The sequence below is a fragment of the Eurosta solidaginis genome, chromosome 5 (assembly GCF_040869045.1).
Source record: "Eurosta solidaginis isolate ZX-2024a chromosome 5, ASM4086904v1, whole genome shotgun sequence".
Taxonomy (NCBI): Eukaryota; Metazoa; Arthropoda; class Insecta; order Diptera; family Tephritidae; genus Eurosta; species Eurosta solidaginis.
Genome location: NC_090323.1, coordinates 263,086,357 through 263,111,558, shown reverse-complemented (window position 1 = coordinate 263,111,558; position 25,202 = coordinate 263,086,357). Strand labels below are relative to the sequence as shown.

The 25,202-nt window shown below is 39.5% G+C and overlaps 1 protein-coding gene across 1 annotated transcript; it reads right to left on the bottom strand.

The window, feature by feature from the left end:
* Positions 1–830: 830 nt before the first annotated feature.
* LOC137253370 (gastrula zinc finger protein XlCGF57.1-like) lies at positions 831–3,752 on the bottom strand. The gene is made up of 5 exons (XM_067790149.1): positions 3,012–3,752; positions 2,049–2,955; positions 1,273–1,982; positions 1,135–1,196; positions 831–1,056 (listed from the first exon to the last, which is right to left on the bottom strand). Exons 1-3 carry the CDS (start codon positions 3,283–3,285, stop codon positions 1,418–1,420), a joined length of 1,746 nt encoding a protein of 581 aa, XP_067646250.1. The 5' UTR covers positions 3,286–3,752; the 3' UTR covers positions 831–1,056; positions 1,135–1,196; positions 1,273–1,417.
* Positions 3,753–25,202: the final 21,450 nt, after the last annotated feature.

Here is a 25,202-nt window from a genome sequence, read left to right as displayed (position 1 = left end):
AAGGACACTGCCCGAAGGCCTTGAGTGTTATCGATGTTGATGGTCCTTTGCCGGATGCAGATCCGGTACGTTCCGGTACCAAGCCCGACCATCTTGGGAACGATTTGTTATGACCACATGCGACCTTCTTGGCCATCCCACCCTCCCTCCCCCTAGATCTATGAGGAGTTCGGGGTCGCCAGAGCCTCGGCTGTTAATGAAAGGGGATTCGCCACGGATGTTGTTGTTGTTGTAGCGATTAGGTTACTCCCCGAAGGCTTTGGGGAGTGTTATCGATGTGATGGTCCTTTGTCGGATACAGATCCGATACGCTCCGGTAACACAGCACCATTAAGGTGCTGGCCCGACCATCTCGGGAACGATTTATATGGCCACATTGAACCTTCAGGCCATCCCTCCTTCCCCACCCCCAAGTTCCATGAGGAGCTTGGGGTCGCCAGAGCCTCGTCTGTTAGGGAAACGGGATTCGCCGCTCGAAGGTAAGGTTGACAATTGGGTTGGCGAAGCTATATATTGCGCTACACAACCCCTTGAATCCCATTCGCCACGGATAGGTGAGGTTGACAACTGGGTTTGGAGAGCTATACATTGCGCTGGCAACCTGAAAGGGTTGCGCTACATAACCCCTTTGAATTTGGTATTTTATTCGCCTCTTCGACAAGCATACCTACCCGGGTATATTCGAGACAAATTTTAACAACACTCTAGTATGACAAAATCACCATTCACGTTATTACCATTGTTTTCATATATTATTATATGATATGATTGTTAAATGATGAGGTGATGTGATATGTAACATCATAATATGATACGATATCAATGCATAATTTTATTTTCATTATGTATTATTTATTCACTGTACTATTTTAGTTACAAAGCGTATTTCGCAAGCATATTGCAGATTATCCTATAGACGTCGTATATGTACGCGTTTACATAGCACTATATCCAATAACCAATTACACCTAAAACTAATTAAAATTGATTTTCCTCGACGATGTTTAGTAGAACTTCTTCTTCATCAATGTCATCAGGTGCTCTGTCGTCTTCCGTCTTATAAAAACGAAAAAAAATAATAATAGCAAAATGTTTTTAAAGTAGCAAGAGGACTGCTTATTTGCATTTACTTACGTTAAACCCGAAGCAATTGTCCACATCTATATCCATCTTATATTTATTTTCATGTTTTTCATCTAAAAGGTACATAAAAATGTATACGTTGCATGTAGAAGGAATATTTGCCTTTATTTACTTATATGTATTCTTTACCCATCGATTTTAAGTGCTCCAAGTTAGTTAAAACAACACAATTATCGTCATTCTCATCCAATTCATCGTCACTTTGCAGAACTTTTACTACCATAAAGCCAGGAGCTACACTATCGTCTTCTATAATTCTTTCCACAAACTTCGTTTAAACTTTTTCATCAGTTTCCTCTATTTTTACTATTGATTGTATGTTTTGAAATTCAGGTTCATTTTCATCTATCGCGACCTTAGATTGTACCATATTGCTACTTAGATTACTGTGACTCTTGCTGGTCGTTGGTTCGATTGTTTCTACAATGACATAATTGTCAATATCTTTCGTCTCGGCTTCGTTGATGACTTCAAATTCTTCATAAATTTCCCCATTTATCGATTCATCACCAAGTATATACTCGTCTTCGTGTTGATTGTAAAGCCGTGTTCGTCTATTTTCTTGATCTGGTGTATTGTCATGAATTTGCATATGCCGAACCATATTACCTTTATGGGCAAAAGAACGTGAACAATATGGACAATGATGTATCTTTTCCAGTTTTGGAGGTGGTACATTATTTATCGTGTGATATAAGTTTGTATGACGCGTAAGCAATTGCTTCTGCCGAAAGGTTTGATCACATAACTCACAGGCAAATGGTTTTTCATTGCTGTGAATTTGTTTATGGATTTGCAAATTTCGCATTGATATCGACTTATGATGGCATAAATCACATCTTTTTAATAAAAGAAACCTGTTAAACTTCGAAATAACTAGCATTAACAAAAAGGTGTTGACTTACCTAAAGCATCGTTCACCTGCATGTGTTTTAAAATGCATTTTGTAGCTATATCTATCTGGTAGTTCTTTGCCACATCTCCAACAAGGTAAAGGTGTGTCTGAGTAATGTAAATTTTGAACATGTATACGTAAATCCGCTTTACGGCTGCAAGTCGTTGGACATAACGCACATTGAAATACTGGTTTGTCATCCACACTATGTATAAGTCTATGGGATTTAAGTGAATTTGACTGCGTGAAACGCGACTGGCATATATCACATTGATATGGCTTTTCACCAGTATGTGTACGTAAATGACGTTTTAATTTAAAGTTGTCCGGAGAGGCATATGTGCAATGAGGACATTGATATGGACGTTCACCGGTGTGGGTACGTATATGACAGCGTAACTTACTCAATTCTACAGTAGCATAATCGCATTCTGTACATTTGTGTCTCTTATCGTGAGTGTGTTTGTATCGAATGTGTCTCTGCAATTCGCTAGGTGTTGTGAAGCACTTTTCACATGACTTACACGCGTATGGCTTGTTACCGAGATGTACGTTGATATGATTTTTTAATGTATGCTTTGTTGTGAAAGCCTTATCACATACAGAACAAACAAAAAGAAGTACATCAGAATGTGTTTTCATGTGACGAGAAAGCATATATCGTTTAGGTGCTGTATAATCACAATGGGGGCAGACGAAATGCCATTTATCTTTGGTTACACTATTTGAGTTTTTCCGTATTACGGGTGTCAGTTTCGGCGATGTTTTCCCTCGCTGATCAGTCACTTCGCCTGTTACTCTGAGCTCTTCGAGCTCATCAAACTCGTAAATCTCTTGGTTCGGTGAATCTGCTACAATTTTTTCGTTTTCTGTTTTAACTTGTGAATTTTTGATTAATACCGTAGAAGGATTTAATACTGAAAAAAAAAGATTTTATGACGTTGATAGCTTGATACACAGAAATAGAGCTTACCTTTTGGTTTAGTTGTATGGCTCGCTGTTATAGTCCTTGAACGGCTTTCTTCACTGCCCGAAGCAGTAAAGGTATTTGAACGAAAATTTTCATCTGCATCCAAACAATATTGCTTATCTCCATATTCAAGGCTTATAGTTCTTCCATCTTCATCAGCGCACTCATCAAGATTGTCACTCGGGCTGTAGGTGTCCACTTCGATCTCTTTATTTAACGCACGTATAATAGTTTCCAAATCGTGTACTTCGCCATCCTCTTCGATTGCTTCAGACATTCTGGCAGCTTCAGTTTCTAGGGGTCCAGAGTACTGTAATTTGCATTTTACTTTCCTCACAGAGGTCGCTACACCTTTGATCGATATCAAACACGATTTATATGCGCCACACAGTGATCAAGAACATAGTACAGGTCTACAAGCAAAGAGGATAAATACAATAAGAGCCGTCACTCGTTATTTTTTTGGCATTTACTCGATGTATACTGAGAGGTAGTCGCTACTTTTTTTTTGGGCGAGATGTTTATAAATGTCTTTTATACATTTTCGTGGGGTATTTGTGTTTATTTTTCGACTGTATTTAATTTATTTATTTAATTCTCTTTCCAAAAACAACAGTTGCGCAAGGCGCTTACACGACATGGATAAATGCGAGACAATTAAAAATGTCCCTCTCAGAAAACATTCGGCAACAATTTTTTCAATTTCCAGCGAGATAATCGCCACAAACTAACGGGTGACGGCTCTTATCATTGTTTACTATATAGTTTGGCAGCTTAATTCGAGGTTATGTTGCGAATAGAGTGGATGGCACTCGCAGGCCGTGAAAATAGGCACTCGAATTTAGTGGAATGAAGAACAGTAGGAAGACCAGAGTTGCATTGGATCAATCATTGCATCAATATTAAAGATAAATTTAGAAAAAATAATTAAATACTTGAGTATAAGCAAACATTTTCTTTCAATTACTGCAATTAAGGTGTCCTAGATGCTATATATTCCAAAATTATAACATTTTATGTCTGTTTAAAAATTTAACTTCAATTTTCCTAAGATTTCCGTAATATGGCCATTAGTGATGTTTGTGTGTGTGTGCAAATTTTGAGCGATCAGCTGTTAGTTGCGCTACTTGGTAAAGTTTACAATGGCTCTTATTGTATTTATCCTCTTTGCTACAAGTAGGATATGTAGCAGCACGCACATACACAGCCGCGCTCACCTGATAAAATGCTTGTTTTTGTTGGTTTTTCTTTGTGGATGCTATTTGGCACTGTTGTACTTCTTAGAACCAAAAAAAAGTGTAGTAGCTGCTATCGAAAACTGCGTAAAATTTTTATTGTAAAATTACAAAGAAATATCCTTATTTACTTTCAAACGAGCACTTAATTACATCTCTCTTTAAAATCCATATATTTTGTACAATTTTAATTAACAAATTGTGATACTTTGTTACCGGGGACGATTGCTAAAACACGACCAAACCCGTCAGGGGAGGTATTAATAGACGCGTTTTTGGCACGCTGCCAATAATTCGAATACTTTTTGTCTTTGAACTATTGTTAACAGGACAAAACGCGTCTTTTCATTTCTCTTTCCACATTTTTGGACGGGTTATAGCAGTCGACCTCGGTTTCAAACTGTTTTTCGTGGAGAACTTTTGAACGGGTAGAAAAACTTAGCACCCGTGTTTGTATTCTTAATGCTGGAATAACTACGCTTCCTCAGATACCCCAATTCAAGACTTTTGTATAATTTTCTTTTGGACCCAGTGGACCTATCTACGTTTTCATACTAAATTCGTTTAAAAAAATGTACCATCACAGCAACCCATATCGCATATTCCGGTCCGTTTTTTGTTTCCCTGGGTCATTTCCACGACAGCAACCTCTGTAATTTTGACACTTCTTTCAGTGTCAAACGCATGTTCCACGCAGGTTCCACTGAGTTCCACAATAGTTTGACACTGAACGAAGTGTCAAACGGAAGTGTGTTAGAAAGAGCAAGGAATTGTTTCCTTCTCATACATATCATACTTGTAAACCTGTACTATGGTCAAGAGCACAGTCAAGCGGCGCTCGGTGAAAATTTGCCTTAAAATACCTGTATATCAGCAATTAAATTGCATAAAAATTGTAGAATATAAAGTAGTTAAAAACAACAATGTCTGTATTTTTTTCCGTCAGGGAGAATTGCTGCTCGGCTGCTCATTGTTTACTATATAGTTTGCCAGCTTCAAATTGAGGTTATGTTCATAGTGTACAATACCAAGTGTGTAAACTAAGCGATAAACATCAAAATTACAAACAGCCTCGCTCACCTGATGCAAATATCAGGTCTAGAGTTGCATTTTTAGTACGTACGAGTACTTTAAACTGAGTTGCATTTGATATTTTAATACAACTTTATAGGATTTACAGGTGAAATAGTTGCATACATTTTCAAAGAAATATAAATAATAGAGACTTTTAGGCTCCAAAAATGCGAAACATACGGACATAGCAAAATTTATTTAAATTAGTGTCAAAAAGTCTAGAAAAACGTAACAAAATATAAAGCGCCACACGTGTAACATTGTTGTTTTTTCATTTAAAAATGCGGTTTCCAGATTATTGTATTACACAAATATAATGAACTTGGGTACAGAAATTCAGAAATCATAGAAAATATTTTATCGATATACTTTGTTGTTGTGTTTAAAAAGTTTTTCACAATAATTTGAAAAACTCTACCTTTCTGTGCTTTTTACACTTAGAGGAGTAACCTCTTGTAATAAATTAAATTTTCAATGAAAATCAATAACTCTGAACTGTGCAATTTTCGCCATGAAAAATATTAGAATGATGTGTAACAGGAGCAACAATTTTGTGAATACATAAACCCTGTTTCAATCTTTTACGTTGGTGAACAGAACCCTAATAGACCGTTTTCAACCGAAAAAACAATGGCAACCCAGATTTTCCCGTTATCCTAACTTAAGCGAGTGCCTGTCAGAAAGAAGTCAACACACTTGTACTTATACACAATGGTTATCATCATTGTAAACTTTACCAAGTAGCGCAACTAACAGCTGATCGCTCAAAATTTGCACACACACACAAACATCACTAATGGCCATATTACGGAAATCTTAGGGAAATTGAAGTTAAATTTTTAAACAGACATAAAATGTTATAATTTTGGAATATATAGCATCTAGGACACCTTAATTGCAGTAATTGAAAGAAAATGTTTGCTTATACTCAAGTATTTAATTATTTTTTCTAAATTTATCTTTAATATTGATGCAATGATTGATCCAATGCAACTCTGGTCTTCCTACTGTTCTTCATTCCACTCCATTCGAGTGCCTATTTTCACGGCCTGCGAGTGCCTTCCACTCTATTCGCAACATAACCTCGAATTAAGCTGCCAAACTATATAGTAGCCGTGTTTTTTAACACGCGTATATCCGTTTACGCTTAAACTTTATATTGACTGCTAAGAGACAAACTATAAATACACCTCTGAAATTGCTGCGCATAAATTTTGTCCTACTAAATTTCAATACGCATTATACTCAGATGTAACTGAAATATGTGTCTTTGTTTCACCCTGTACACTAATTCTATGTATTATATGTGTGTCCACAATTCATCGCAACTGATTCAGCTATATGTTATACCCTATGGCCATCAGAGCGTTGCGTCTCCGCTTTTCGGTACACCCTGTTGCTGTAGCTAGTTGTTTTACCACAGCCGCTAGATGGGTCTCCTAAGCATTATCTAAGCGAAGATAGGCGTTTTTTAACACGCGCAAACGAAACGTATACGCGCGTGTTAAAAAACACGGCTATTAAACAATGGTTATCATGGTTCAACTATATACAGGTTGGCTCATCTGTAAAGCAACAAAATATGTCTGTTCAAATTGTCAAAATCTGGGTATCGGTGTTGGTGCGAACGGTATGGAATGGAAACATAAAACTTAGCAGTTTTTGTATATGTAAGTAAAATGTTGCCAATGTGTTGGTTTCATTTCGAGATTGCCATCTCCTTTTGACAATCCCTTCGACCATGCAATGACATAATAAAATCAGCTGATGAGATGAGCCAACCTGTACATAATTGAACCATGATGGTTATGTTGCGAATAGAGTGGAAGGCACCCCAATTCAATGAAAGAGACACTGGAATGGAGTGGAATGAAGAACAGTAGGAAGAGCGGAGTTGCATTGGATCAATCATTGCATCAATATTAAAGATAAATTTAGAAAAAATAATTAAATACTTGTTTATAAGCAAACATTTTCTTTCAATTACTGCAATTAAGGTGTTCTAGATGTTATATATTCCAAAATTAAGACATTTTTGCCGTTTTTCAGTGAGTTTTACAGCTCCGGCTCATGCTCAATTCTCACGGGAATGCTCTGGATCATTGAGAGACTTGAGAAGCAGATGTCGTGAAATTTTCACACACGTGAAATGTGATAGGTAGATGTCGCCGCTGTTTTTCATTTAACTCATACGGCGCAAGGCTAAACAGCGAAATTTTTTTTTTGAAAAAGTAGGTATATTAAAAGCCGCGTTGACAACCTAAAAAGAAGTAATTAACAAATTATCTGGCTCACAAATTGAACCAGACTTCTATCTGGATTTATCTGGCTCAAATCGTTGTTGTTGCATTTACATGCAAAATTATTTATCTGGCTCAGGATTTTGCCACCGGATGATGGCTTTTATGTCTGTTTAAAAATTTAACTTCAATTTCCCTAAGATTTCCGTAATATGGCCATTGGTGATGTTTGTGTGTGTGCAAATTTTGAGCTATCAGCTGTTAAGCCGGAGTCATTGGTGTCGTATGCCGTATCGCTGTATCCGTATCCCTAACGTAATCAGCTGTTTATCGTTACGATGGTAAACCAAAACCCAATTGGTTGGCTACGATACGGTTACGACCTTAGCGTCGCCAATAATCGATTGCATTGATTCTCATAAGGTTGGTCAATCAGCTGTTAAAAGGTTACCGATACGGTTACCGATAAAGCACCAATGTCTCCAGCTTTAGTTGCGCTACTTGGTAAAGTTTACAATGCGGCTGCTTTTCACATATGGCTCCGAAATCTCAATAAAAGATGGCGTTGGTGAGCACAGAGTTGTATAAGTGTGATAGGTTTTGATGGGGTAGCTAGAAAGGCTGACTTGGTAGTTGGTAAAGCCCCCATTACTGATACTTAGCATAGACTTGACTTGACTTGGCGTAAACTTGGCAACTTAGCCACGATTATACTCCACTTGGCGCATAAAATCTGGCATCATAATCAGCGTTGAAATTTATTTTTAAATAAATGTCAATTTGTATGACAAAATGTCAAAATGAAGTGGAAACAAACAAATGGCATCTCAAAATGTAAACGTCACTTAGAACTTACATAGAAAATCAAAATTCAACAGACTTCTAAGTCAAGTTAAGTTTTGAGTAATCAGTAACATGCAATGTTCATTTAACAGAACTGTAAGTGACAGTTCGCAAGCCAAGTCAAGTCTATGCTAAGTATCAGTAATGGAGGCTTAAGATTGACCGTGGGGAAAATGTTTTTATTTTTTGGATATCGATAACCTACCAGCCCTATTTAAGCTGCAGACATTGGTGCTTTATCGGTAACTTTATAACAGCTGATTCGACCAACCTTAAGCGCCAAATACATGACACGAACATTTCCGCGAACATTCCCGTTATATCATGTTTCTGCGACCTTTTCTGTCGTGTAAGGTGGTGTTTGCCAGTTCGCGCAAATGTTCGCCAAAAATCAAAATATTTTAATTTTTGGCGAACATTTACGCGAACTGTTCGTGCGTGTATGGCGAAATAGCTCATAATCGTAGTAATTTCTGAACGGAACAGACGTGCGCGGAAAAGTAAAATGGACAATAAAAAATTTCTGAGTGAATTTATTGAAATGTATAAATCTTTGCCATCATTGTGGCAAGTAAAAAGCAAAGATTATTGTAATAGAATTAGAAAGAATAATGATTATGCGACTTTAATCGAAAAATTAAAAGAAGTAGATCCTGATGCCACAAAGGATACAGTTATAAAAAAAATAAGTAGTTTGCGGGCGCAATACCGGCGTGAATAAAAAAAAAAAGAGATAGTTTGAAGTCTGGTGCTGGTGCTGAGGATGAATATGTTCCTACTCTTTGGTGCTATGATTTGCTATGCTTTTTGAAAGATCAAGAAGAACCTTTGGCCGACGTTACAACACTGCAGGATGAAATACAAACACATTTGAGGTAAGAAAAAAAGTCAAAATTTTATTGTTTCTTTTTTTTTTGTGAACACAAAAATTCATTTTGTTTTTATTCCGTAAATGATTCACTTTCTTATATTTAATATATTGTTTTGCCACGGAACTGCTCCCACTGTATTAAAATAATTACAATATTTTTCTCGAGTAGTTTTTGCTAAATTGGATGCATTCTTTGCACTTGAAGCTTGAAGAGCTGTAAGTCCATGGTCAATATGCCAATCGGCGTATTCTATCGCTCCGGGATCTGTTTCTTCAACATCGAATCCACCTTCAAAATACGTCTCCTAATTTTGCCTCCGTAAAAAGTTATGCAAGTAGCAACAGGTTAACACAATTTTCGTGACTTTTTCTGGTGATAAATTAATAGTTTGTAGGAGAATTCTAAATCTTGATGCTAAAATGCCAAAACAGTTTTCAACAATTCTTCTCGCCCGAGAAAGCCTGTAGTTAAAAATTATTCCTTCTTCCTTGAGTGTGTTGTGGCTAAATAGCTTCATGATATTTTCTAACAGGGGAAAAGCATCGTCAGCTACGAATACAAATGGTAGTTTTTCTTCGCAGTTTGGAAGCGGCTGAGGGTCAGGAATTTTCAATGTTTTATTTTTTAGAGATGAAAAAATTTTTGTTTCGCTAAAAAGACCGGCATCAGATGCTCTTCCATTTGTGCCACGATCCACCATCAAAAATTCGTAATTAGCATTAACCACTGCCATTAAAATGATGGAACATTTTTTTTTTATAATTATAAAAAAAAGATCCAGATCCAGGTGGCTTTGTTATATTGACGTGTTTTCCATCAATTGCGCCTATACAATTTGGGAAGTTCCAACGTGCATAAAATTTTTTCGCTTCTACCTTCCAATCTTTTTCTGTTTGTGGAAGCTGAAAAGTAATGAAAAACTTATAAATCTTTCTTTTTAGGAATTCACTGTTCGACCAAGCAAAAGAAAAGTTTCTGAAGAAGATAAACTTATTAAAAAAAAAACCAATAATTTTCAGACACACATGTATGTACACATGAAACTTTTCTTGTTTAGTCGAAAACAAATAATTTAATCAATAAATAATTACCTTAATAAAATCTTTCAATTGACTTATTATGGCATCACAAGTCTCTGTAACTATTTTCCCAAACGTTTGGGGCGCAATTGCTGTCAAAAATTTTAAGTCTTCAAAGCTATTGCCACTAGCTAGAAAGCACAAAGTTAAAGCAAGGCGGTGATGAGGGGGAATCGCTTCTCTCATTATTGTATCCCGTTTCGTTATGAGTGGGAAAATTTTTTGTAAAAGTTGGTCAAATGTTGCCTTGCTCATACGAACGTAATTTTTAAAATCATTTTGTGACGTGAATTCCAGTTCTTTAATAACCTCACTTTGTCCAAGAACTGCTCGTTTTTAATGGTAATTTGAATGCCATGTGATCTTTGTGCTCGCTGGCTCCTTAATGGGAAGCCAAAGATGTAGGTGAGGTAACGTGTTTTGGTACCGATGGGACATAGCACAACGGGATGTGGCAAGGTGAGATCACAGGAGCATTTAGTTGAATGTAGGTGAATGCAAGCTAGTGTCAAACAAACTGAACTAGACTCTTAGCATTCTCGACTACAAAAGGTTGAAGGGGTCTCGGCGGATGGAGCTTTCTCGTGCCTTAGCTCTTTCGGCGTGGGGTGGGTTTTTGCCGATACTCAACCTCAGTTACACAAACTTTAATTTATAGAACTCCGGGCAGAACCGAAGAAGGGAGAAACCTCCTCGGTTTGAACAAGCAAATATCAAGTCATGATGAAGTCACATAAAAATTAGATTTAAGAATATTTGAAACTTCCCCATTATGAGTGTGTATTAGGGTGCAAGGTCTAAGGTGACATTCGACGCTTGCATTCTGCACCCTACCCTACCATGATCTTCAATCTAAACATGCATTGGAAGATACCCACGTTAATTTCTCTTACCTTTTTGGTTGACATGCCTACCAGGAATTAGCAGAAAGACTTAACACATGATAGGTTGTTTTCTTGACAACTTTATAAATTCATATTGGTGTTTTATTAAACAATGATTACTACTAAACTTAGCTAAACAAACTTGTATGACGAGTAACCCTCGTAATTTCAAATATCAAGAAACTTCAACTATATGATTTGATTCTTAATAATAACAACTTTTCACCTACATACTTATGGGCTTTACAAGGGGCTAATAAAAATTGTTGAAGTTTACTCTTATCTTGTATCGTATCGGGATACGATTTCATGATGGCTGGCAACCTTATATGTATTACATTTATTAATAAAACTAGTCTGGCAATACTGCGCTTGCCAGACTAGAAATTGACATGTCCAGATTGACTTTAGATGTGAAAGAGTTCAGTTGTGATTTGAGTGATAGAGAGAAGAATTGATTGTGACAGGTTGTGATTAAAGCAAATAAAGAGTTGGGTTTTTTTATAACCATTTTTTCCCAACTATAAACTTTGGCCGTTATATTCTTTATTGTGAGAAAGGGTCCAAATTATACATTGGTCCACGTAGAGCCGGATGGGCAAGCGAAATGTAGGAGCTAACAGAGAATAGATGCGAGTAAGTGCGTCAAAGAATCTATATATACATGTATTGTACATACATACGCGGATGCAGCGATAGAAGCCGCCTGACTGGCGGCAGTTACTTGCAAGAATCCACATGCATATGTACGATACATACATATCTCCATGTAGGATGGCGATAGAAGCCGCCTGAGTGGCGGCAGTTGTTTGTGTTGAAATTTACCGGAGTCCATATGCATATGTACGATACATACATATGTTTATGTAGAATAGCGATAGAAGCCGCCTGACTGGCGGCTGTTACTTGTTGAAAAATATGCAAGAATCCAAACGCATGTGTGTGATGCACACATACATATGCATGCGATAGAAGCCGCCTGAAAGAAGCGACAGAAACTTCCAGAAAATGGTGTGTCGTTTGATACATATATACAGATGAGATAGATAGAAAGAAAATACATTACGCATGGCAGCGTATGTATAAGTTGTAGAGAGAGTGCGCATTTACGCATTAAACGTTATGCATTCATGCTGGCATACAATACATAACGTGATAGAGCGCCTTGCGCATATACAGGGATAGGAATGCAACATGTTGAGCGCTGCATATCTACATTTTGGATTGAGAGTATGTTGAGTGAGAGAGACACAAGCTGCTGAATACGGTTAGCAATATAGTGTTTATGAACATATTGAAAAGGGGGAATGCGGCTGGTTGAGCACAAAGGGCTCGCTGGCATTGTGAAAGGAATATGATTTTCATTCGTAAAAGTATTTTCGCAGTGAAAAGACGTAGAAATCAAAGTATTCTTTCGTTATACCAAATCTTGAAAAGTGAAAAAAAGGGAAAACTAAATCTTTATTCCTTTAATTTCTTTAATTTGATGCTGGAGAAAATTATACTAGCTGCAGAACTTAACCGCACTGGAACAATATACTATAAAAGCGTGCAATTACTGGCATATGCTGATGACATTGATATCATCGGCCTAAACACCCGCGCTGTTAGTTCTGCTTACTCCAAGCTGGAAAAAGAAGCGGTAAAGATGGGTTTGATGGTGAATGAGGACAAAACGAAGTACCTGCTGTCATCGAGCAAAGAGTCAGCGCATATGCGCCTTGGCAACCACGCTACTGTTGGCAGCCATAATTTCGAAATAGTAAAAGACTTCGTTTATTTGGGAACCAGCATCAACATTAGCAACAACATCAGCACTGAAATCCAGCGAAGAATCAATCTTGCCAATAAATGCTACTTTGGACTAGGTAGGCAATTGAAAAGTAAAGTCCTCTCTCGGCGAACGAAAATCATACTCTACAAGTCACTTATCGTACCCGTCCTGCTATATGGGGCAGAAGCATGGACCATGACAACAGCAGATGAAGCGGCTTTGGGAGTGTTCGAGAGAAAAGTTCTTCGAAAGATTTATGGACCTCTACGCGTTGGCGATGGCGAGTACCGAAGAAGATTTAATGATGAGCTGTACGAGCTATACGCAGACATCAACATAGTCCAGCGAATTAAAACGCAGCGGCTGCGCTGGCTAGGCCATGTTATGCGAATGAAAGATGATGCTCCGGCCAAGAAAGTGTTTCTATCGGAACCCGCCTATGGAAGCAGAGGTAGAGGGCGGCCCCCACTCCGTTGGAAGGACCAGGTGGAAAACGATTTAAACTCCCTTGGTGAGACCAATTGGCGCCGGTTGGCGGAGCGAAGGAGCGACTGGCGCGCCTTGTTGGACGGCCATAACCGTTTAGACGGTTAAGCGCCAATTAAGTAAGTAAGTAAGTAAGTAAATCTTTATTGGTAAGAGAAAGGTTTTACAGTCCACTAAATGTGAAAGAAAATAGAATATGTGAAAGTGCCTTTATTCTGTTGTTGCGATAGTTGGAAGAAAGCAATTACGTTGTTTATTTGCTATACGAATAGTGACAGAGTGTAAGAAATATATACACATTGTGATGAGTCTGTGCTAGTGACAGAGTTGGTGCCGATTGAGCAAAATACAAGAAACACCCTTCTAGTATGGGGGTGAAAATGCTTGGTATCCATTGTGTGAAAGTTGTGAAAAGGTGCCTGTGCAAGATAAGCTCCTATTGAGTAGCACACGCATAGAGTGATAGTGTGAAAGGGCCTGTGCAAGATAAGCTCCTATTGAGTAGCACACGCATAGAGTGATAGTGTGAAAAGGCCTGTGCAAGATAAGCTCCTATTGAGTAGCGCACGCATAGAGTGATAGTGTGAAAGGGCCTGTGTAAGATAAGCTCCTATTGAGTAGCGCACGCATAGAGTGATAGTGTGAAAGGGCCTGTGTAAGATAAGCTCCTATTGAGTAGCGCACGCATAGAGTGATAGTGTGAAAGGGCCTGTGTAATATAAGCTCCTAATGAGTATCGCACGCATAGAGTGATAGTGCGAAAGGGTCTGTGCAAGAAAAGCTCTTATTGAGTAGCACACGCAGAGAGTGATAGGTGAGAAGGTGCGTGTGCAAGAAAACTTTATATTAAGTAGCATACGCGTAATACAGCATAGAGTGATAGAAATTCTCCGAATCCTATTAGTGATGCTCACTTGTGAATGTCATTGATATACGATTCGATAATATATGTTTTTTGAGAAGTGATAGAGTGATTGATCGATAAACCCATGATGGTATTCGATAACTATTAGAACTTGCACGCGTGTGAAAGAAGATTTTTGATAAATAATATCTAGAGATAGAAATATAGCAATATTGTTTATTTAAGAGAAAGGTGCGCAACAGAATAAAGGTATTCAGAGTTATTGTTAACTGTGAAAGCCTTGCAAAGTGAGAGGCTTACTAAATATTGTTTTGGTTTGTGATTTCTCATTTTTCTTTTAACAGAAAATGGCTGATTTAAACAAGCACACAAGACATTACGGCAGCTTCGTGCTCAGGGACTGCCGGTGGAGCACTGGGACATGTTTATAGTTCGCATGCTTCATGAGAGATTAGACCCCGAGACAGGGAAGCAGTGGGAACTGCAGGGAAAGAATGATGCGCCAACTACTCAAGAGATGTTGGAATTCTTAGATAGGCAGGCAGCTGCATCAGCTGGTACAAGTGAGAGGAGATTCCGTGGGTTGGAGATAGGTACGAGTAGACAAGCAGGCCCAAAACGAGATAGATCGATTGGCATGCAGCCATCTACAAGTGATAGAGCCAGGAAGCCGGGAAAGACGTTCCCATGTGAGGCTTGCGGAAGTGACAGGCACCAATTGTTGGAATGCTCGGACTTTAGGCTATTAAGCCTTCGCGCTAGAAAAGATCTCGTGCAGCGACGCAATTTGTGTGAGAATTGCCTCAAGAAAGGGCACAAGGTAAATCAATGTTACCAGGGTGGATGTATGCGCTGCCCTGGTAAGCCGTTCCACAACAGCACGTTATGTCCCTCGGGAGAGATGGCGAAGCCTGTCCTATCGCTACAGGAGCGGGATGAGAGAAAGGGAGAGAGTAAGAAGACCACAACCCAAGGAGGTCGAACTGTCAAATATAAGAGGGATGACGGGTCAGCACCAGCCTGACTAGCACCGAAGAGAAAGAAGGTGATAGAGAATAACGTTGGCGATAGAATAACTTCATTAGAGCAGCGAAATGAAGCATTAGAGAATAGGCTTAAGGCATTATCTATTGAAAAAGGAAATAACCTTATTGCAAATAAAGATGTAAACCAGTCTTTATCATATTCAACTTGTTTTAACTCGAGGGAGGATCCCAGCATGGCTCTTCTGCCAACAGCAAAGGTGAGAATAGAAGTGAAGGGTATTAGGTATGAGCCATTTCGTGCCTTGTTAGATACAGGTGCACAACCTAATCTTGTTCAGCATGACATAGTTCGATCATGTCAGCTGGTGGTGTTTTCAGCATCGAGCAAAATGATTGGTATCAATGGGAATGAAGTTGATGTGAGAAGAAAAACATTCATAAAAGTCGTACCATGGTTCGACTCGGATGCATGTATAGAAGATGAGTTCTGTGTTATACCAAGAAAAAGTAACTGGCAAATGGAATTGCCAGGTGTAGGGATAGATCTTTCACCAAAGGAGAATCCAACAAAAATCCCATTTGCTGACCCTGAATATTGGGTGAATGGCTCAGTAAGTATGTTGTTGGGTGTCAAGTTTCTTGCTAAAGTAATAGTGAAAGTTGTGACTAGAGAAGTAGATTCAACCATCCTTATGGAAACACTCCTGGGAATTATAGTGTTTGGCCCACACTCACAACGATACAACGAAGAGACAGGCGCTGTGATTGGAATGATAGAGTGCCAAGGCTGTGAGGAATTGAGTCAGCTAGTCAAGAGATTCTGGGAGATAGATGTGATAGGAGGCTGTCCCAGACGTACGGCGGAAGAAGAGAAAGTTGAGCAAAATTTTCTGAAAACATATAAAAGAGATTTGGAGGGCCGGTTTGTGGTCACAATTCCAATTAGAGAAATAGAGCTGGGTAGTTCCAGGAACATAGCATTGCGGCGATTTATGTACCTGGAGAGAAAGTTAGAGAAAGAGATTGAGTTAAGAGAGAGGTATATTGAATTTATGAGAGAGTATGAAAGTCTCGGACACATGCTAAAGGTTACGGAGGCAGCTAAGCCAGATGAAATGGTGTACTACATACCACATCATTACGTGACCAAGAAATTTCGCGTTGTATTCAACGCAAGCTGTAAAACAGAGAGAGGAATATCACTCAATGATATCCAGATGCTCGGCGAAAAGCTACGGAGAGATTTATCGGAGATTGTAATGAGATTTAGAAGACACAGAGTGGCAATTAGTGCCGACATCAAGATGATGTTTCGGCAGGTGAAAGTAGCAAAAGAGCAGTGGAATCTGCAAAGGATATTTTGGCGTGAAAGCCCAAGAGATAGGTTGCAGGAATACTGGCTAACCGTTGTTACATATGGCATGACATCGTCGGCTCATAACGCGGTAAGGGCAGTTATTCAGTGTGCTAGAGATGCCAGGGATTCTCTTCCAAAGGCAACGAGAGTGATAGAAAATGATTTTTATATGGACGATCTTGTGACAGGCGAAAATGAGGGGAAAGAGGCTATCAAATTAGCGAAAGAAATCGATGCTGTCCTGAAAAGCGGAGGCTTCGAATTGCGAAAGTGGAAGTCCAATCACAGAGAATTAAGAGAAGCAATGAGTTCTGACGCGAATGAATCAATGATGCTTATGGAAAACGAAAAAGCGTCAGTTCTTGGACTGAGATGGTTAATAGAGAAAGATACATTCACATTTGTTGTTAAGACACCTGAAATAGAAGGGAAAGTTACGAAAAGATCAATATTGAGTTGTGTAGCTCAGTTATATGATCCGAATGGATACATCTCCCCAGTTACCATTGTGGGCAAAATAATCATACAAGACTTATGGAGATTAAGCCTTGGTTGGGATGAGACGGTCACTGACCACCTAGAAGAGAAATTTAGAGAATATTGGCAAGAGATAGTTTTGCTGGAGCACTTCCAGATAGATAGGTGGCTGGGCACAGCCAGGAACAGTAAGATAGAGATTCATGGTTTTTCTGATGCGTCCTCGACAGCATATGGCGCTGTCATTTATGTACGATCAGAAAACCCAGAGGGGAAGGTAACGAGCAAGCTCGTGGTTTCTAGAACGCGGGTTGCTCCATCACGAACAGTTACTATACCGAGATTAGAGCTAGCAGCGGCAGAGCTGCTAGGTAGACTCTTAACAGAAGGAAAAGGTTCAATGGAATGGCAGTCAGTAAAGTATACTTTATGGACGGATTCATTGGTCACATTTCACTGGATACGTAAGCTCCCATGCAATCTAAAGCCATTTGTGGGTAATCGGGTTGCATCTGTGCAAACAAACACTAACATTAATTGTTGGAAGTATGTGAACACAAAAGAAAATCCAGCCGACTTGTTGAGTCGAGGGTTAAAACCGGGAGAACTGGTGGAGAACAGCTTGTGGAAGCATGGCCCCAAGTGGTTGTGTATGCCGATGGAACAATGGCCAATGGCAGAGATAGGGAAAGATGTGCCAAAAGAAATTGAGATAGAAATGAAAGTGCACGTGGTAATGGCTTTCAAGCCAGGCCTTTCAATAGTTGATGGTAAGTCTGGAAGGGAGATTCCATTACTTACTTATGTCAGTAAATTAGAGAAAGTAATAAATATTCTCAGCTACGTTATTAGATTCGTAGAAAAAGTGAAAGGCAGGGAAAGAATGAGAAGATCAAAGAGGAGAAAAATAGGTACATATACACCCACAGCTGAGGAGAAAGTTTCTGCTTTAGAGTATATGTTGAGAAAGGCCCAACAGGAAATTTACGCGAAAGATTACGCTGCACTGCAGTGTGGCAAAGAGTTGCCTGAGAAAAGTAAGCTCGAAGCATTGAAATCAATAATGGATAAGAATGGGCTTATTCGGGTTGGTGGCAGGATATCAGCAGCAGGGATAGAGTATGAGATGAAGCATCCTGCAGTCATTCCAAATGGTTCCAGGTTAGCGTGGCTTATGATAGACTATGCTCATAGGAAGACAAAGCATGGCGCCACACAAATCATGATGCAGCACATCAGGCAAAAGTATTGGATTCCGAAGTTACGTAGTGAGATAAGAAATTACTTGCATAAATGCATAGTATGCGTGCGGTATAATCATCGATTTGAGCAGCAGCTCATGTCTGACTTGCCAGGAGATAGAGTACAAGTAGGAAAACCATTTCTGCACACAGGAGTTGACTATGCAGGTCCCTTTGAGATAAGAGTGATAGATAGAGAAGGCATGATTGAGAAGAGGAAGCACTGGGTAGCTATTTTTGTTTGTCTCAAAACGAGAGCAGTACACATTGAAGCAGTCGGAGGGCTGACTTCAGTAGCCTTTTTAGCCTGCTATGACAGATTTATCAGCAGGCGAGGTAGATGTGAAAGGATGTATAGTGACAATGGCACAAGATTTGTCGGAGCTGCGAAAGAATTGAAAAAGGCGATAGAATCATGGCGAACAAAAGAAGTGTTCGACCATATGAATGTGAAAGGGACTGAATGGCGCTTCATGGTGCTAGCAGCACCTCATCAAGGAGGTATATATGAAGCTGCGGTTAAGTCCATGAAGCATCATCTGGTCAGAGTGATAGGGATGAAAATTATGGTATATGAGCAGTTTATCACATTGTTAACAGAGATAGAAGGCATACTGAATTCTCGACCGCTCCATCCACTCAGTGATGACCCACCGGACTGTCAAGCGTTGACTCCAGGTCATTTTCTTGTCGGAGAGCCAATCATTTTGCCTCCACCTTATGCGATAGAGGAACAGCCTGGTACGTATGGTGTTAGGCTGTGGAGAGATAGACAAAGGATGTTGGAACATTTCTGGAAGCGATGGAGTGAAGAGTATTTAGTTACCCTACAAGAGAGATGGAGAAGAGAAACAGAGCCAGTCAAGATTGGACAGTTAGTATTATTGAAGAGCGAAAACTTTCCGCCAGCACAGTGGGCGATAGCAAGAGTGATAGAGGTCATTGAAAGTAAAGATGGACATATCAGATCGGTGATCGTGAAGACTGCAACCGGGAAACTCACAAGGCCTGTTCAGAAAATTTGCATACTACCAGTTGAAGTGACAGATCAAGAAAACTAATATGCCATAACAATGAATCAAACAGGAAGGCGAATGAGAAAGGAGACGAAGATCATAATGGAAAACAATCCGTTTTCGTCGGCACTGTATCGTATCGGGATACGAGTTCATGATGGCTGGCAACCTTATATGTATTACATTTATTAATAAATCTAGTCTGGCAATACTGCGCTTGCCAGACTAGAAATTGACATGTTCAGATTGACTTTAGATGTGAAAGAGTTCAGTTGTGATTTGAGTGATAGAGAGAAGAATTGATTGTGACAGGTTGTGATTAAAGCAAATAAAGAGTTGGGTTTTTTTATAACCATTTTTTCCCAACTATAAACTTTGGCCGTTATATTCTTTATTGTGAGAAAGGGTAAGTTCCAAATTATACATATCTCCCTATGGATTTGGGTTTCCCACTCAAAGTGAGTTCTGCATAAAAAAGCAAAGGCAATCCCAACTAGATCAATTGGATCAAAGGCACACCAAAAAAAAATCGAATGCAACTGCCAATGTCTCTTTAACAATTATCAACTCGATGTGGAATTTTATCCCTCCGGTTGGGTTTTCAATTAAGGTTTTCCCGGATTTTATGTAAGTGTTTAGCTGTCACCAAATCGACCAATGTACGTTTGTAATTAGGTAGGGATGTAAGTATGAACCACGTCTACCTATTCTGAACGAGTGCGAGGGAGCTTAATTGAAAAGAAACGATTTATGAAAATGCCAATCAGCATTACTGAAAACTTACAATTTCAAACACTATGGAAAGGAAACTGTAGGCAAGGAAAATGGTTGCCGGTCTACTTACATATTGGCGGCGATATGGATCGGCTGAATACAAATGGTAACGAAAGAATTAGATAGAAAATATATAACTTACGTGCTTACAAATTCGCGTTCAGCTGCAGCGTTGAAAGGCCTTCCATCGTTGTAGTTGTTATGCGATGTTGCCGTCGGTCGGAGCTGGAATCAGCTGGTGGCACTTATTAGCAATTTCGTTTTTCTTTCGTTACATAAAAATCCTAACTTAACAGTTCTATAGAAATCGTAGTTTTCTATCTATATAGGTATATCTTCTTTGATTGTCCGCAGCGAGATATACGAACATTTACTTGATTGAATCTGATTCTGATTTAATTGAGATTTTTGCGCTTGCTTTTCTAAGCGGAGGGTTGGGATTGGCAACAACACCGAACACAATAGGACCGGCAATGACTTTTACATTGATTATTTATAGGCACTAGCTGGTATAAGTGATTGGTTTTCTTTTAGCTACTCAACCTTTTCGGATGTTTTTTAACTGATTACGAGTATATATTGAATAATACCCTTCGCATTTAATTCACACTTTTAACTTAACTAATCTTCGACTTATTTCTTTCTTTTTTGTCTGGTTGTAACAACTCTTTGTTTTCTAATGTTCGGTAGATGTTGCTGTCACTCTTTTTGGTTGCCACAAATCTCTTTGGCTACATATTCGTACAGACTTCCGCACTCTATCGCGTTTTCGTTTCAAATCTTTTCCTAACGGTTTCCACTTATTCTTCCCTACTCTTGTTTAGTGCTAATGGTTGCTGGTACCACCTATCCTGTCCTCTTGCCTCTGGCTATTGAGATGGGATTTGTCTTGCACCTGATTGGATCGCAAAGGCCTGAATGGGTAACATACAACACCTAGGCGCAGTCGGGCCTGTACATTGGTACATATGTGTGGTTGGTGCCTGTACAGAACAGAAGCACAAGGCTGTTGCTGCCCCGTTATAGGTTGCTTAGTGTTCTGCCTTTTCAACTTGTAATAAAAATGTATCCACACCCACCCCTGTCGTGGATGTAAGATTTTGGGTGTCGGGTGTGGTTCTTCCCTCCACTGCAATTTCTATGGCACTGTAACAAAAAAACGGGATGTGCATAAGTGAATGCAACAACCTGGCACTTTACACTTTACTTTCATGTATACATACCTGGGAATTCGTAAGTGGGACTTTAAAGTCCGAATAAGGTGGCAATTGAATAAGGTACTCGGCGATGATTTGGCGGTTGTCCAAAGAAAAGGGTAACTGTTAGGTGTTCAGCCTTTTTATAGCTTCTGAAATTGCCGCTCTTTATATATATATTTTTTTCTTTTGGAAAGTCTCTACTGAAGTTAGCTGTGGTTTATAGTACGTTCAGTGCGATATAAGTTAGATCAAATACCAACAGCAGCGCCATCCATTCGTCGAACTAGCATTTCATTTTATCGCCTGCGACAAGTTTTTGTCGCGAACTGTAGGCGATGAAAATGTTTGACATTAATTTTGATAGCGACCATTACAAAACCCAATAATACGGTAGCTTGATAGAAGTATTAGAGGGAATTAGGCTCGGATATCCTTGGCATGATATGTACCAATTTCTTTTCCTTGCAAATCTTCCAACTGGTAATATCAATTACCGAGTTTTCTGCGGATCCGGCATTTGAGGAATTGCGGGCCTAATTTGGCGTTAAAGTTTTGTGAAAACTTACTAAGGGCAAAGTTTCTTCGATAAACTTCTTGGCCTTCCTTGAAACTGACTGCCTTCGAACGCAAGTTGTATTGCTTTGCATTGCGTTCGTAAGCTTTACGAATATTCACTTGAACGTCTTTTCGTACTAATGCTAGATTATCGGATCGGGAAAGAGGAGCAATCGGTTCTTCCAACAAGCTAAGTTCTTTTAGTAGTTTGTAATCAGCACCGTGGGTGATCATGTCCAAGCCAAACAACGCGCGATACGGAGAACAACCCAACGTTTGATGCAAAGACGATCTTAACGAGCAGGAGATGCTTGTAAGATGTTCGTCCCATCTTGTCTGGTCTTGTTTTAAGTATGACCGAATTTCTGTTAACAGCGACCGGTTAACTCTTTCCGCAGCATTGCTTTGCGGCGAGTACAGAGCCGTATAGACATGATTTATACCCAGTTCCGTCAGGAAGGCATTAAAATCATTGGCTTTGAATTGCGTTCCGTTGTCACTGACCAGAATCTCTGGTACGCCAAAACTATGAAAAATGTTTTCCAGAAGGTATTTCTGAATGGCGACTGAAGTAAACTTTTTTAGCGGGTGGATCCAATGATATTTGCTAAAATGATTAAGCACAATCAGTAACCCTATATGCCCATTTTTACTGCGCGGATAAGGTCCAAGCAGATCGACATATATCCTCTGAAAAGGTCGACAGGTAGAGCTGTGAGCACCCATGGGTGGCCTAAGAGTGAAGTTTGGTGCTTTGTTCTCTTTACATATTTCACAAGTTTGAACATAATTACGGACATCTTTTGCCAGCCCTGGCCAAAAAAGATAACGGCGTAACTTCTCTATGGTTTTTTGAATTCCCGCATGCGAAGATGTAGAGCTGTCATGGGCCTGGATAAGAATACCCTGTAGAAGTCTCTCTGGAAACCACAATTTCCAGGAGTTCTTCTCTTGCATATCCTCTCCAGAAGCGTGTTCCGTACGAATATATATGAATTGGTCTACCATCTTGATATCGGGAAACCTTTCTGGGTTTTCTTGAAACTTTGTCTTCAAAGCTACATAAGACTCATCCAAAAACGCATCCGATTCAAGGTTTACCACAGGACCCATGTCCAGTGCTGCGATTTCATTTTCTTGAAGTCGCGACAAAGCGTCGGGGACAATGTGGTCTTTCCCTTTTCGATGGGAGATTGAAAATTTAAATTGTTGAAGGCGAAATATCCAACGCGCAAGTCTGCCCGAAACGTTCTGTTGACGCATGAGCCAAAGCAAACTTGAATGATCGGTAACTACCTCGAACTCTTGCAGTTCCAGATAGCAGCGGAATTTTTCAATGGCCGTAATCACTGCTAAACATTCTCGCTCAGTGACGCTATAATTACGTTGCGCACGACTAAGTTTTTTCGACATATACGCAATTAGTTTTTCCTCGTTTTCCTCGGATAATTGTACTAATACGGCCCAATACCAACGTCACTCGCATCGCAGTGCAAATAGAACTTTTTCGCAAAATTGGGGTTAGTTAACTCTGGGGCAGAGGTCAAAATTTCTTTCAATTTATTCATGGCCTGCTGCGCTTCCGTAGTCCAAACAAATTTCTTCTTTGTAGACAATACTTCGGTTATGGGACAAGTGAGGTCGGCGAAGTTCGGTATAAACCGGCGGTACCATCCACAAACTCCGAGGAATCCTCTGACTTGCTTCAGGTTTCTGGGTGATGGCCAGCTTAAAATACAAGATACCTTTGAGGGATCTGTGCGTATACCTCCGCTACCAATGACATAGCCGAGATAATTGACTGAAGTAACACAAAATTGGCTTTTTTCAATGTTAATAGTTAGATTGGCTTTGCGAAATTGTTCGGCCAATCTCACGAGTATTGCTAGATGGGAAGCAAAGTCTTCTGATACTACGCATAGATCATCCAGATACCCAAATACACAATTACGGAGATCTGGAGGAATAATACTATCCATGAGACGACACATCGTCGACTGCGCATTGCAAAGCCCGAAAGGCATAACTTTAAATTGGTAAAGTGGACGGCCGGGAACCGTAAATGCAGTTAAATGCTTTGATTCGGAACTTAGTTCGATTTGCCAGTACGCGTCTTTTAAGTCAATTTTGGTGATAATATTAGCTTTTGGAAGCCGGGAAAAAATACCATCTATGCTGGGCAGTGGATACGCATCTTTTTTCGTCACGTCGTTCAGCCGACGAGCATCCAGACATAGACGTACTTTGTTCGGTTTGATAACCAAACGCATAGGTGAACTCCAGGGGCTTACCGATGGTTCGATTACATCTAGGGCTATCATACGATATATTTCTTGGTATAAAAGTTTTTCTACCGCTGGGCTTACAGGGTAAAAACGTTGCTTAATGGGTGTTGAATTGCCTATATCGATGTGGTGTTTTATCAGGGATGTACGACCTAATCCTTCCTTGGCGTTGGGAAACATAAGTTTGACAACTGCCAATTGTTGAATTTGTTGTGGACTCAAAGGATATGCGTCGACTTCCTTAGACTGAGCTACATCCTGTCTTTGCTCTAGTGAGCTAATTATATTTGGGGCAAGTTCAAAAATTTTCCAAAAACCGTGACCTAATATAAGTCTTTGCTTAATGGAAGGTATTACATAGAGTTTCATAGGCTTTTCGACCGCTTTATATTTCAGTATCACATCGAGTACTCCTATGATCTCTTGGTTGTCTCCATTAGCCGTTTTGGCATGAGCATGAATAGCTTTGAATTCTGGAAAGTTTAACAGATCTTTTGTCGCAAGCGAGGAACCAGCACAACTGATATTCGCTCCGGTATCTAGTAACCCAAGCTCGCCATATTTTAGAAAAGATACTTCTGCATAGGTTCGCATATCATTGTGATTGCTAAACAGGGTAGAAAGAAGTAACTTTTGGCTTCTTTTAACATTATCGTAAAATGCTTTTAATCTTAAGGTACGTTTTTTAATTATAGGTTTTTCATCCTGAAAAATTCGATTCCTTACTAATGTATAATTTTGCAGTCTGTCTGTATATGAACGAAGATGAAAGGGAATAAAGTTAGGGGCGAGTAGCCCGGACTTCGAATCAGTAGTTTTTTCTGGGTTACTCGGTGTAGCGTTGAGATTAAACTTCTTTATGGTTTCGGGGGCATCCGGCTGTTTTTGGATGCACCCGCCTGTCGGTTTTCCGAACGCTTTCTGAGGCAATTTGTACACTGGGGCTTATATA